Source organism: Eublepharis macularius, chromosome 5 (genome assembly GCF_028583425.1).
Source record: "Eublepharis macularius isolate TG4126 chromosome 5, MPM_Emac_v1.0, whole genome shotgun sequence".
Classification (NCBI taxonomy): domain Eukaryota; kingdom Metazoa; phylum Chordata; class Lepidosauria; order Squamata; family Eublepharidae; genus Eublepharis; species Eublepharis macularius.
Genome location: NC_072794.1, coordinates 122,986,600 through 122,999,415, shown reverse-complemented (window position 1 = coordinate 122,999,415; position 12,816 = coordinate 122,986,600). Strand labels below are relative to the sequence as shown.

The window sequence follows — 12,816 nt, the reverse complement described above, 5'->3', positions numbered from 1 at the left end:
AGTGACTCCAATGAAAGGTAACTAAAAATATCAGTTTTAGAATTCTTGTTCAAGCATCACATGCTCAGAGAATGAAAAAAGGTCAATGTTGCATTTCTAGAATGTTTTGCCTGCCATTCATGATGTCAACTCAGTACCATGTCAAGTAATTATATTGAGAATAGTGCTGTCTTGCTTTGAAGACTGGAGTAATATTTCCCTCCTGGGAAAAATCTATTTTTGTTTCTCTTGGGAATATAGTACACTAGAATTGGGTGTGTTTGCTTCTTTAATAGTATTTGAGCTTCTTGGGACAGCTGGCAGTTACAGAACAAATAAAGTGAAACATTGTTGTATTTGTATAAAAACAGATTATTTTTAATTAAACTTTAATGTTGATCTGTAGATAATTAAACCATGTTGATCTGTAGATAAAGGCTATCTTTGATATAACAGCTGAACTGTAGGTGGTGCTCTTATACAAAAAAAGAACAAATATTTTGATTCTTTTTGATGCAGTTCTGTACCATTTTACCAGCAGCTTAAAAGCCAGGTTTTAAAGACCTGTAAAAGTGTAAGAGGCAACCATGAGAGTGGTGGTATTGTACTCTAGAAGCCTGGAACTTAGTCTGGAAAGGGTTTTGTGTCACATCTGTGTTTACCTCTCTCAGCCTTAAGCACAGGGGAAAGTAGCTACAGGGATAAATAGCAATGTCAGATTTCCAGAAATTTTGAGCATCAGGGTCGAGGGGGAGGAAGACTTACTGTATAGGATAATTGCTGTGCCATTTCCAAAAATATAGATAAATAAAAACTATTCTAGAAAACTGAATCTCTATTTAAAGTATAGTATTTGTTATGGTCCACTTACTGCCATAACTCCCGCTGCTGTAGTTACGGAAGTAAAATGAGAAACTATTTTCTGTCATTGGTCACAAGCGAACTCATTCTTCTGTGGAAAGAAGCTTAACTAAACCATAACTAATCAAGGAACAATTCTAAGCAGCTCTGTTCAGAATTAATTCCCTTTTTACTCTGTGGGGCTTACTCCCAGGAAGGATGATTGCAGCCTAAGGGAGAAAACCTAATCAGGTCTACTCAAAAATACCCTCTTTTATTCAATGGGACTTAGTTTGGTGTAGTGGTTAAGAGCGTGGGACTCTAATCTGAAGAGCCAGGTTTGATTCCCCACTCCTCCGCTTGAAGCCAGCGGGGTGACCTTGGGTCAATCACGGCTCTCTGGAGCTCTCTCAGCCCCACCCACCTCACAGGGTGTTTTGTTGTGGGCATAATCATGGCATACTTTGTAAACTGCTCTGAGTGGGTGTTGTCATCCTGAAGGGCGGTATATAAATCGAACGTTGTTGTTAGTCCCAGGAAAGTGTTCTTATAGTGCAATCCTATAAAGAGTTACATGAGTCTATGCTAATAGATCTCAGTGGGTTTAGAATGGAATAACTCTGCATTGGATCGCATTGTAGCCTTCCAAGGTAAACCTAAACAAATTTATAGTTGACTTTAGTAGATTTTGCAGGGCATCAGTCTGCATAGGATTGTACTGTAAGTTTTCTTTGGTCATGTTGTGTATTATACATTGTAATGCTACTTTATTTTTTTTATTAGTGCATCTTAAATTTTGTTGGTTCTTTTGTATTGTACTATTCTTACTGCACAGTTTTTAGTTGTAATCCACCTGAAGTCTCAACAAGAAAGACAGACTATAAAATTAAGTAAATAAAGGGTTTTTTCATGCTTCTTATTACAGATATTTGAATGGTGGTATTTCAGAAAATATGGCACTTCTTTCATTGAGCAGGTATCCGTGAGTCATTTGCGACCACTGATTGGAGGAGCAGAGAACAATACTTCTCCTCAGTCAAATTTCTCTGCCAGTGATGGAGAAAGTGAGACAAACAGGCAAAGTTTATCAGGTAATTGCTTATCATAGTTGTCCTAAGCCCAGGCCTGTAAAGCTTTCTTCTGCTTTGTATTACTTGAATTCTTTTTTTTTTTTGGTGCTAAAGATAGTCAAAGCAAGAGAAGTTAGAAAAGCAAGTCGAATGAGAGTGAGAGTTTGGAGGTGGGAGTAGGGTTGCTTGGTTTCTAGAACTCTGGCAGTTGTAAAACAATAAGATTTACACTGAAATCCTAAGAAGTTACTCCAATCTAAGCCGATTGATTTCAATGAGCTTAGACTGGAATAACTCTGTTTAGGATTTCACTGTTAGTTGTTATCATAAAGGGCTTCCTGCATGCAAACTTCTCACTATGGGGTTCTGAATGATGGCTTTAAGAGACTCTTTAGGCTTGTGTTTATCCTGTGAAGGAACAACTCCACTTGCTTGAAGCTATGGTAGTGGAGAAGGTACTTTATCTTCAATGTAAATGGCCGTATCTACTAAGCTAGAACAACAGACACTTAAACTTAAGCACTGTTGCTTTTTTACAGAGTGCAAAGTATGGAGAAATCCTCTCAATCTATTTAGAGGAGCAGAATATAGCAGGTATTCTTATTCAGTTTTACAACATTTTACTATTTGTAAAATAATGGGTGGTGGGAAACACAGGGTATAAATATTTTTGAATTAATTTTTATGGTTTATAATATTCTTTATTTGAAAAACAAATAATAAAATCATAGTAATAAGAAACATATTGAAAAAGAAAAGAAATCTGTAACATGGTTATATAAATATATAAATCAAAGATAACTATAAATAACAAAATATATAACTACAAAATATTTTCCCCCTCCATCTCCTTACTTACTTTTATTAAAATATATTAACAGATTTGATAACTAATGTGTTTTGCGATAATTTTTCTTATTTTTTCTTAATTTTCAACTACATAATCCATTTTTCTGAAATTCTAGGATTGGTCTTTTGTATATATAAGATGTTAGTTTTGCCATTGATGCATATGCGTATAGTTTATTCGTCCATTCTGCCAAATCTGGACAGTATTCTGCTTTCCATTTTGTTGCAGATACTATTCTTGCCACTGTTACCATATATTTAAAAAGTTCGCTATGTGTGTTTGTGATATTACTTGGTAAAATATTTAATAACATATTTTTGGGGGTCCCACACAAAACGGCTCTTTAATATCTTTTGCATCTCTTTATGTATTTTTATCCAATATTTCCTCGCTGTCTTGCATATCAACAACATATGATAGAATATTACATTCTGAATTTCCAGCACTTTCCTCTATAGTCTTTAGCTTTTGCAATGTCCTTACAAGTAATATGGTATCTAAAAAACATTTTATACCAATTCTCTCTTAACATTTGACAATCTATACATTTGATTTCTTTAGTCCATAAATTTTCCCACTGGTTCATAGATATATTTTCTCCAAAGTTTTGTAGCCATTTTATCATACAGTTTTTTTACTAGTTCTGATTCTGTATTGTATTGTAATAAGATTATATACTTTTCCTAATAGGTGTTTTGAGTCTCCAGTGGTAAGTCGTTCAAACACTGTTTTCTAGAGAGCCAGTTTGGTGTAGTGGTTAAGACTGTGGGACTCTAATCTGGAGAACCGGGTTTGATTCCCCACTCCTCCACTTGAAGCCAGCTGGGTGACTTTGGGTCAGTCACAGTTCTCCGGAGCTCTCTCACCTTACAGGGTGATTATTGTGGGGATAATAATGACATTCTTTTAAACTGCTCTGAGTGGGCGTTTGTATGGATGTAAGCGGTCAGCCCTGCCGCCGCCATTTTAATAAGCAGTTCTGGATATGGCTGCTTGTGATATTAAAGATGTTCACGCCTCTGGAGTTAAAATGGCTGCTGTATTGCCACTAGAGAGCCTCTAACAGTTGCTGAGTCCCGCCTGGGAGAACCTGGCATGCATGGAATGCTGCACAGGAATGCAGAGTGATTAAGAGACTATTGGATTTACTATCCTTCCAGCCCCAAAGGTGCCCAGTGCAAGAAAGGTCTTGCAGAGTCATCCCAACTTAACACATTCCTTTCCCTGTTTTGCTGATGAGATCTCCTGTCCTTGACTGAGGAGCTAATCAAATGACATTCATAAGTATATACAGTCGTTCCTGGGAAAGTACAGTCCCCACCTAAAAAAACATCAACTTAGCTCCAGTAGAGTTCACTAACAAACTATCCTTTTTGTACAGCGCTAGAACATGTTTTGCATTTGCTTTCACACACCCCAGCAGCTACCAACCGAGGTACTCAAACCTTTTGTCAAACCCAGGAACTGACCGTTGGAGTCTTTGTTCTCCCTCTGAGGCGGAGGACATCTTGGGTGATTCCCACCATCCAATCGGGGAGGCAGGAAGTTAACAATCTTCCTTCCTCTTCCTCTAGTAGGTGGGGTCACCCTCTGATCTCCAGTTCTTTTCCTGCCTTAGGGGAGAGCAGTAGTGCTTAGGCTAGCTTAGCTACCCAGTCTACCTAGAGTTTTCCTTTGACTCTATCCTTTCCTTAGCCTTTCCTTTCCTGTTCCCTTCCCCATCTTTCTTTTACCTTGAACTTCTATCCCACTCCCTGTCCCTTCTGTGAGGAGCCCTGGTCTCCTCAAAAGAAAGAAATGGCCTACAGGGAGTCATCCGACTCCGAAGAGTCCTTTATGGACAGAACGGAGGGCTACAACTCTGGAGCTGTTCTTCCATCGGTGGGAGAAGGCTCTGCCGGACCAGACGCGCCGCGGAGGCTCAATCGGTCCCCAGGAGAAGGCACTTCCAGAGGAGAGGAACAGCCTTCCAACAAGCGCCCCCGTCTGCCGAGCAAGACGTCAGAGGGGGCAGCAAGAAGAGCCAGATCGACTGGAGGCGGCAACAGAAACCGCGGCTCAGATTCAGCGGGAAAAGCGGCCAGACACGATTTCCCACCAAAACGCATCTCCGTGGTTGCCAACCTCCCGGCGGGAGAAATTGGGCAAAACAACGATTCCATCTCCCAGAGTCACATACCCGCCCAAGGGATATGGTCGACATCGGAGAAGGACCTTCCGATCAATGTCCTGGAGATGCGCGCCGTCTACCTGGCGCTAGTCCACTTCAAGGACCGGATTGCCCAGTCCCACGTTCTGGTGCGGACAGACAACGTGGCGACGAAGACGTATCTGAACAAGCAAGGGGGAACCAGATCGTCACGACTTCAGAAGGAAACCATCAAGATCATGACTTGGGCGGAACGCCACCTGGCATCCATTCAAGCGGAGCACATCAGAGGAGTGCAGAATGTTCACGCAGACTGGTTGAGCAGGGAAGCACTGCACCCAGGGGAGTGGTCCATCAAGAAGGAAGTCTTCGAGACCTTAATAGAGCGTTTCGGCCGTCCAGAGGTGGACCTGTTCACGACTCCTCTGAACAGACGAGTTCAGAGATTCTTCTCCAGATATTTCCACCCCCTGGCGGAGGATGCAAACGCCCTCACAGCTCCCTGGCCGAATGTTCTCCTGTACACTTTCCTCCCGCTACCAGTACTTCCGCGACTGCTTCGGAGAATCATGGACCTGGGTGCCAGAGTCATCGTGGTAGCACCCTGGTGGCCGAGAAGACTGTGGTTCTCCACTCTTCAACAATTGTCAGTCGCCCCTACATTACGTCTGCCGATCCTGCCAGACCTGCTACAGCAGGGCCCGATCTGGCATCCTCAGCCGGAGTGGTGGGCCCTAACCGGATGGAAGCTGAACGGAGCCACTTCCTAGGCCTAGACCTTCCTCATCAGGTAGTGGACACCCTGATGGCTTCTAGAAAGGAATCTACCACGCGGATCTACAACTGTACGTGGAAGGCTTTCCACAGATGGTGCCAGCGGAAGAAGAAACAAGGGGCAGAATTGTCCTTACAATCAGTGCTAGGGTTCCTTCAAGAAGGTCTAGACAGAGGTTTGAGCTCGGCAACGCTGAGGAGACAGGTTGCGGCTATCGGCTCAATTTGGATGGATGAGAAGGGCGCTTCTCTATCCTCTCACCCATTAATTCGCAGATTTCTCAGAGGAGCTACGCTACTGCAGCCTCCAACGGTTCATCGTTTTCCCACATGGAGGCTTAACGTGGTCCTTTCGGCCTTGACTAAGGCCCCCTTTGAGCCTCTCAGAGACATTCCTATTAGATGGCTGAAGCTCAAGACGATCTTCCTGGTAGCGATTACGTCGACGCGCAGGATCTCGGAGCTCGGCGCCCTGTCCACTTGCCTCGATCTGTGCATCTTCCACAAAGACAAGGTGGTACTACGCACGGATCCGACTTTCCTGCCTAAAGCATATTCCGTCTTTCATCGCTCACAGGAGATCAGCCTGCCGTCCTTTGCACCTAACCCTGGGCACCCAAAGGAACAGGAATGGCACACCTTGGATGTGTGAAGAGCACTCAAGGCTTATCTAGTCCAGACGGAGGACTTCAGACGGTCAGATTCGCTATTCATTAATGTCTCCCGTCCCAAGAAGGGACAGCGCATGTCTCCTGCAGCAATAGCCTACAGTATCAAGTCTTGCATAAAGGAAGCCTACAAGACCCTCGGCCTGGACGCACCGCAAGGCATTACGGCACATTCCACCAGGAGTGCGGCTACCAACGCGGCTCTGAGAAAGAACGCGTCTGTGGAGGAGATATGCAAGGCCGCCACGTGGTCCTCTCTATCTTCTTTCATCCGTCACTATCGCTTACACTCTAGCGCATCGGCTGACGCAGCGTTTGGGCGGAGAGTGCTTCAACATGTGCTAACAGACGAAGAGGCATTCCCCCCTGATGCCTGACACACTGCTTTGGGAGCACCCAAGATGTCCTCCGCCTCAGAGGGAGAATGGCCCCTTGGATACTCACCGTGAAGGGTCCTTCTCCTCTGAGGGCAGGAGGACATCCTGCCCTCCCTTTGCTCTTCGTCCCACGCTGACAGCCCATGTTTCTATTCATGTTTCTATTCGTGTTGTATTGCTCCCACAAGTTTGACTTGCCTACAGTGGGAAGCATACTGTTCCTTCCTGTGTATGCGTGTTTCTTATAACCGCCTTATGCTGTTTTGTTTTCTACAAGTTTCCTTACACGTTGAATGTTACTTACCTGTTTCAAGTTCTATTCTAGTTTGGTACACTTCTGCAGTGAGGGAGTGACTGATACTGCTGAGGGGATTCACCCGAACTGGAGATCAGAGGGTGACCCCACCTACTGGAGGAAGAGGAAGCAAGATTGTTAACTTCCTGCCTCCCCGATTGGACGGTGGGAATCACCCAAGATGTCCTCCTGCCCTCAGAGGAGAAGGACCCTTCACGGTGAGTATCCAAGGGGCCGTTCTAACGGCTAGGTGGGCTATCCCACCTCAGGGCACATTTTACCTATAGAGGTAGGGCCCTGGCCTCATTCAAATCGTGCACGCTTTCTGTCTCCAAGCGCTGCTCCCTTAGGGTCACTTCCCTAAGCCTCTCTCTCATCGTACACGCTTCCAGATCCATAAGCGCTGTTCCCTTGAGGTTTACCCAAGCCTCTTGTTCTCTTGGCCGAGGATGCTGGCCGTTCTACACTACTCTCTTCTCCCTCGGACTGGACCCCTCTTCAGGATAGGTAGATATATTTGCTCCCTCTTTCTCTATTCCCAATTTCTGAGTAAACTTCCTAGGATTGTGTGTGTGTGTGTGTGTGTGTGTGTGTGTGTTTACCCCGTAATTGCAAGTGTATGTGCATGTCATTTTGTTCTTAATAAAAGTTATTGTTGGACCTTAAGAACCAGCCTCGTTTGCTATTTTGGGAAGGGACCTGGTAGGAACTGGTAACAGACAGCATTGCTGTCTTCTTTGCTTGCTAATTCCTCCACAAATCATTTTATTGCAAGGAGACCTGTTCCAGTGACATGGAAGGGCAGTATATAAATCGAATGTAATTATTTCTTAACCAGCCACCTTCTTTAGATACTTGTTTTGTAAGTTTAGACACCATCAGCCATGAAATGTTTTTTTCTTGAGCTTGAATTTCTTGTCATGTTTCTATTTTTCCTTTTTTATCCATCATATATTCATAATTTCCGGTTTGGGATCCATGGAGGTCTAACGCAGCTCTAAGTGCAGAGCTGACCGGGCTGCCGTTTCAGCGGCCGGAGGGGCACAAATAGCCCCCGGCCACCTGCTCTCAGGCGGAGAACAGGCAAAGAACGCTCAAAGACCTCAGGGCGCGTTGATCTCGGGCGAGGGGGGGTTCTGCGCTAAGGATTCTCTCTCGACCCTTGAGGTCCCACCCTTTGACAGGTCGGCATAGATCGCTGCGACAGACCCGGGGCCAGTGCGGCTGGCATAAGACCTTCATGCCCAAGCTTCAACAGGGGGAAAATAAACGGAAAGAGAATTTAAGATTGAAGCAGTGATTACAACCCAGAAAGACGTTTGAAAAGGTAAAGATCACTATCTCCTGAATTGGGATGGATTGTTAAAAGTAACGAAGTTTTAAAAGGACTTTTTAAACTGCAACAGACTTACTATAAGGAGGGGGAAACCCGGCAAGAAATAGATTCCAAAAAGGACTAAGTAAAAAGAAGTAATTTCAGAAAAGAGACATTTGTTTATCATACCTGTGGTTGAGAATCGATAGCAGGCTGTGGGAAAACTTCTACCATCGCGAGAGCTGCAGCGGAGAGTCGGGAAACAGGAAGTACGTAATAGTGATAGAGTCGCCAGAAGGAGACGGCCCCTACTGGTAGACAGGAAGAAGGGCATCGCCATTTTTGAACAGGGAAGGGCTTTGGCTTCAGCAAGGGCGGAAGTAGGACATCTTGGATTACAAAAGGGTACAGAGAAACCATAGAGAAAAGACGCCCGACATTTTGGATTTTTGAAGCGATTTTTGTTCATTTAAAGGACCGGGACTTTTAAATTAATTAAAAGGACTACCAATTTGGACGCCACGGAGCTAAGAAAACGTGCAGACTCGTGGGAGCGAGGTAAATCGAGCCCCACGATGTCGAAGAAAGAGTGGCAAGCAGCCATAGAGAACTTGGACAAAAAATTTTGTGAAATGCTAAAGGAGCTTAAAGAAACAAAATTGGAGTTGGTGAAAGAAGTCAAAGATGTCAAAGAGACAGTTAAAAATGAGCTGGCAGAAGTAAAAAAGGGAATGGAGACGATACAAACCGACCTGCAGGCAGCGCAGCAAAAAGTTAACGATGTGGAGAAGGCGATGGACAACCTTACAGAGACGCAGTGAACGGACATGAGAGTAATGAGGGGAAGAATGGCAGTTGCGGAGAGTAAATATATGGAAAAGCAGCTGAGGTTTCGAGGTTTGTTGGAAGTAGAAGGAAAGACAGCACAAGAACAGGTGACTGAAGTGTTAGCTGAATACCTGGAAAAGGAGGAGGAGGAGGTTGTGGCTTTCCTAGATGTGGTGTACCGAATAAATTCCAGATTTGCGACCCAGAGAAAGGTACCAAGGGATGTGATAGTGCAATTTACGACAAGGAATGTAAGGGAAATGATAGTGACTAAGCAATTTCAAGATCCATTGATAGTTGATGGCAAGACAATTATCATCATGAAGGAGTTACCCAGACAGGTGCTCTTGGACCGGAAAAAATACAAAGTGTTAGTCCAGACTTTGAAAGACATGAAAGTAAGATACAGATGGGAATTACCGGAAGGGATATCTTTTGAATTTGGAGGGGTAAGAAAGCGCATCAGATCTGAATTGGAAATGGAAAGGTTCATGATGGACAATGAAAAAGATTTACCAACAACAAGGCTTTGAATATGGAGTGCAAAGTTTTATCGTGGAATGTAAATGGACTTAACTCACCTAATAAGCGAAAAAGTATTTTCCACTGGCTATTAAAACAGAAATGTGATATAGTTTGCTTACAAGAGACTCATATTAGAAATCAGGATGTAAAATACCTTAAAGTAAGTAAATTGGGCATTGAATTTGTAGCGGCCTCAAAAAAGAAAAAAAGGGGAGTGGTACTATATATAAAAGAAGAGCTGCAACCAAAGGTGATAATTAGAGATGGGGAAGCCAGATTTATAGCAGTGGAATGCATTTGGAACTTAAAGAAAGTGTTGGTGATTGGAATATATGCGCCTAATGGAGCTAAAGAGTGCTTTTTTGAGGATTTAAAGAAGCAACTAGATGAACTTTCATATGATCAGATAATACTTGCAGGAGACTTCAATGGAGTTACGAATTTGGAACAAGACAAGAAATCAGCCACTACACAAAAGAAAAGAGGATTATTACCAAAGACTTTTTTTGGATTAATGCAACAGGAAGCGTTGGAAGATGTGTGGAGAACGCAGAATCCCACAATCAGATAATATACCTTTTTCTCTGCAAGACACTCTACCTTATCGCGTATTGATATGATCTGGGCCTCAAAGGACTTAGTACTTTGGACTAAGGAAGTAGAAATAATGCCTATGGTAGGCTCAGATCATAACCCAATTATGTGGAAATTTGGAAAAAGAACTAAGAGAAAAGGATGGAGAATAAATGAAGATTTGTTGCAAGAGGGAGAAAATATGGAAATGTTGAGAAGGGAGACTAAATTCTTCATACAGTACAACATGAATCAAGAAGTACCAACCAACAAGGTATGGGACACGTACAAGGTAGTAATCAGAGGTGTATTAATGGACTTAAATGGAAGACTCCGAAGGAAAAAAGAGGAGAAGAGACAGGAGATTATGGAAAAAATAAAAGCCAAAGAAATCCAGTTGAAGAAAAGACCAGGGAAAAAGAAAATATATCAGGACATTAAAATCCTTCAGGAGCAGTTGACGGCCATGAATAATAAAGAATTGGAATGGAATCTGAAAAGACTGAATCAAAAGTCGTTTGAAGGGGCGAACAAACCTGGGAAATTTTTGGCATGGCAATTGAAGAAAAGAAAGGAGAAAAAGATAATAAATAAAATATGTGATGACAATAAAGTACACATGGAACAGGTCGCTATTAGCAGAGCCTTTTATAAATTTTACGCTAAATTGTATGATAAGAAAGAAGTGAATAAAGATACGATAGCCGCATATCTGGAGAAAATGAAGCTGCCAGTAATGTCCAAGGAGTGGAGAGTTAAACTAACAGTGCAATCCTATGGAGAGTTACTCCAGTCTAAGGCCATTGACTTCAATTGGCTTAGACTGGTGTAACTCTCCATAGGATTGCACTGTAAACAGTGAAGTAACAGAAGAAGAGATAAGGAAGGCAATACAGTCAACAAACTTGGGAAAAGCGCCAGGGCCTGATGGACTCACAGCTAAGTTTTACAAGGCAATGGCCAATGAACTGGTACCGTTTTTAAAAGAGGTGATCAATGGTGTTATGAGGGACTAAAGGATCCCAGATACCTGGAGTGAAGCAAATATATCATTGATCCCCAAAGAAGGACAGGACTTGACCAATGTTAAAAACTACAGACCTATCTCTTTACTTAATAATGACTACAAGATTTTCGCAAAGATCTTGGCGGAGAGAATAAAGGGGTGGCTAGCCGAAGTTATTGGAGAAGAACAAGCAGGCTTTTTACCAAATAGATAAATCAGAGACAACCTAAGGACAGTCATAAACGCTATAGAATACTATGACAGGCGATGTGATAAGGAGGTTGGTTTCTTTTTTGTAGACGCTGAAAAAGCATTTGACAATTTGAACTGGGACTTTATGTTTGCCACCATGGAACAGCTACAAATGGGGGAAAGGTTCATAAGAGCAGTGAGAGAAATTTATAGAGACCAGAGTGCAGCAATTGTGGTGAATGACGAGCTGACTAAAAAACTGATTATTGGAAAGGGTACAAGACAAGGTTGCCCGCTATCCCCATTGTTGTTTATTTTGGTTCTTGAAATTTTGATGATGCAGATTAGAGAAGATAATGCAATCCGTGGTATAAAGATAAAAGACTTTTCCTATAAGGTCAGAGCGTTTGCAGATGATATAATGTTAATTGTGGAAGATCCAATTGAAAACATGCCTAAGGTAATAGAAAAAATAAAAGAGTTTGGAGACTTGGCAGGTTTCTATGTAAACAAAAAGAAATCAAAGATTTTATGTAAGAATATGATTAAACAAAAGCAACAGTTATTAACGGAAATAACAGACTGTGAGGTAACAAGTAAGGTGAAGTACTTGGGAATTGAATTGACTGCAAAAAATATAGATCTATTTAAGAATAACTATGAGAAATTATGGACTCAAATAGAGCATGATTTGATCAAATGGAATAGGCTGAACTTGTCATGGTTGGGAAGAATTGCAGTAATCAAGATGAACGTGTTACCAAGAGTTATGTTTCTGTTACAGACGATACCAATCATTAGGGACTCCAAGCAATTTGATAAATGGCAGAGGAAAATATCAGAGTTTGTGTGGGCAGGTAGGAAGCCTCGAGTGAAAATGAAAGTGTTACAGGATGCAAAAGAAAGAGGGGGAATGCAACTGCCAAACTTGAGACTTTATTATGATGCAATCTGTCTGGTATGGTTGAAGGATTGGATCACATTGAAAAATCGCAAACTGCTGGCCTTAGAGGGATACAAAAAATTATTTGTATGGCATGCATACCTATGGTATGATAAAGTAAAAGCAGATTCTATGTTCCTGCATCACTATATTCGGAGAAGCCTCTTCACAATTTGGAAGAAGTACAAAGAATACCTTCAAGAAGGAATTCCCTCCTGGGTGGTTCCATATGAAGTAATAGATCCAAGAACGGTCGATAATGAACAACAGTGTTTAACGTATAAGGAGATAACTCAAATAGAATCCTTTAAAATAAGAATAAGAACGCAACAAGAGATGTCTCCAAACTACGACTGGTTTCAATATAGACAAGTTAGAGATCTTTATTACTCAGACTGTGCGAAGGGAGGGATAAGGATGGAAGACTCAGAA

The 12,816-nt window shown here is 42.4% G+C and overlaps 1 protein-coding gene across 2 annotated transcripts in view; it reads left to right on the top strand.

Moving 5' to 3' along the window:
* ST7L (suppression of tumorigenicity 7 like) overlaps positions 1-12,816 on the top strand; it is a 118,503-nt gene that overhangs the window by 10,435 nt on the left and 95,252 nt on the right. The window contains exons 3-4 of one of the 2 annotated variants that reach the window (XM_054980226.1): positions 1,745-1,910; positions 2,429-2,483. In XM_054980226.1, coding sequence (XP_054836201.1) covers positions 1,745-1,910; positions 2,429-2,483 — 221 coding nt within the window. The remainder of the gene's footprint in view (positions 1-1,744; positions 1,911-2,428; positions 2,484-12,816) is intronic. The other variant, XM_054980227.1, reaches the window with a different exon arrangement.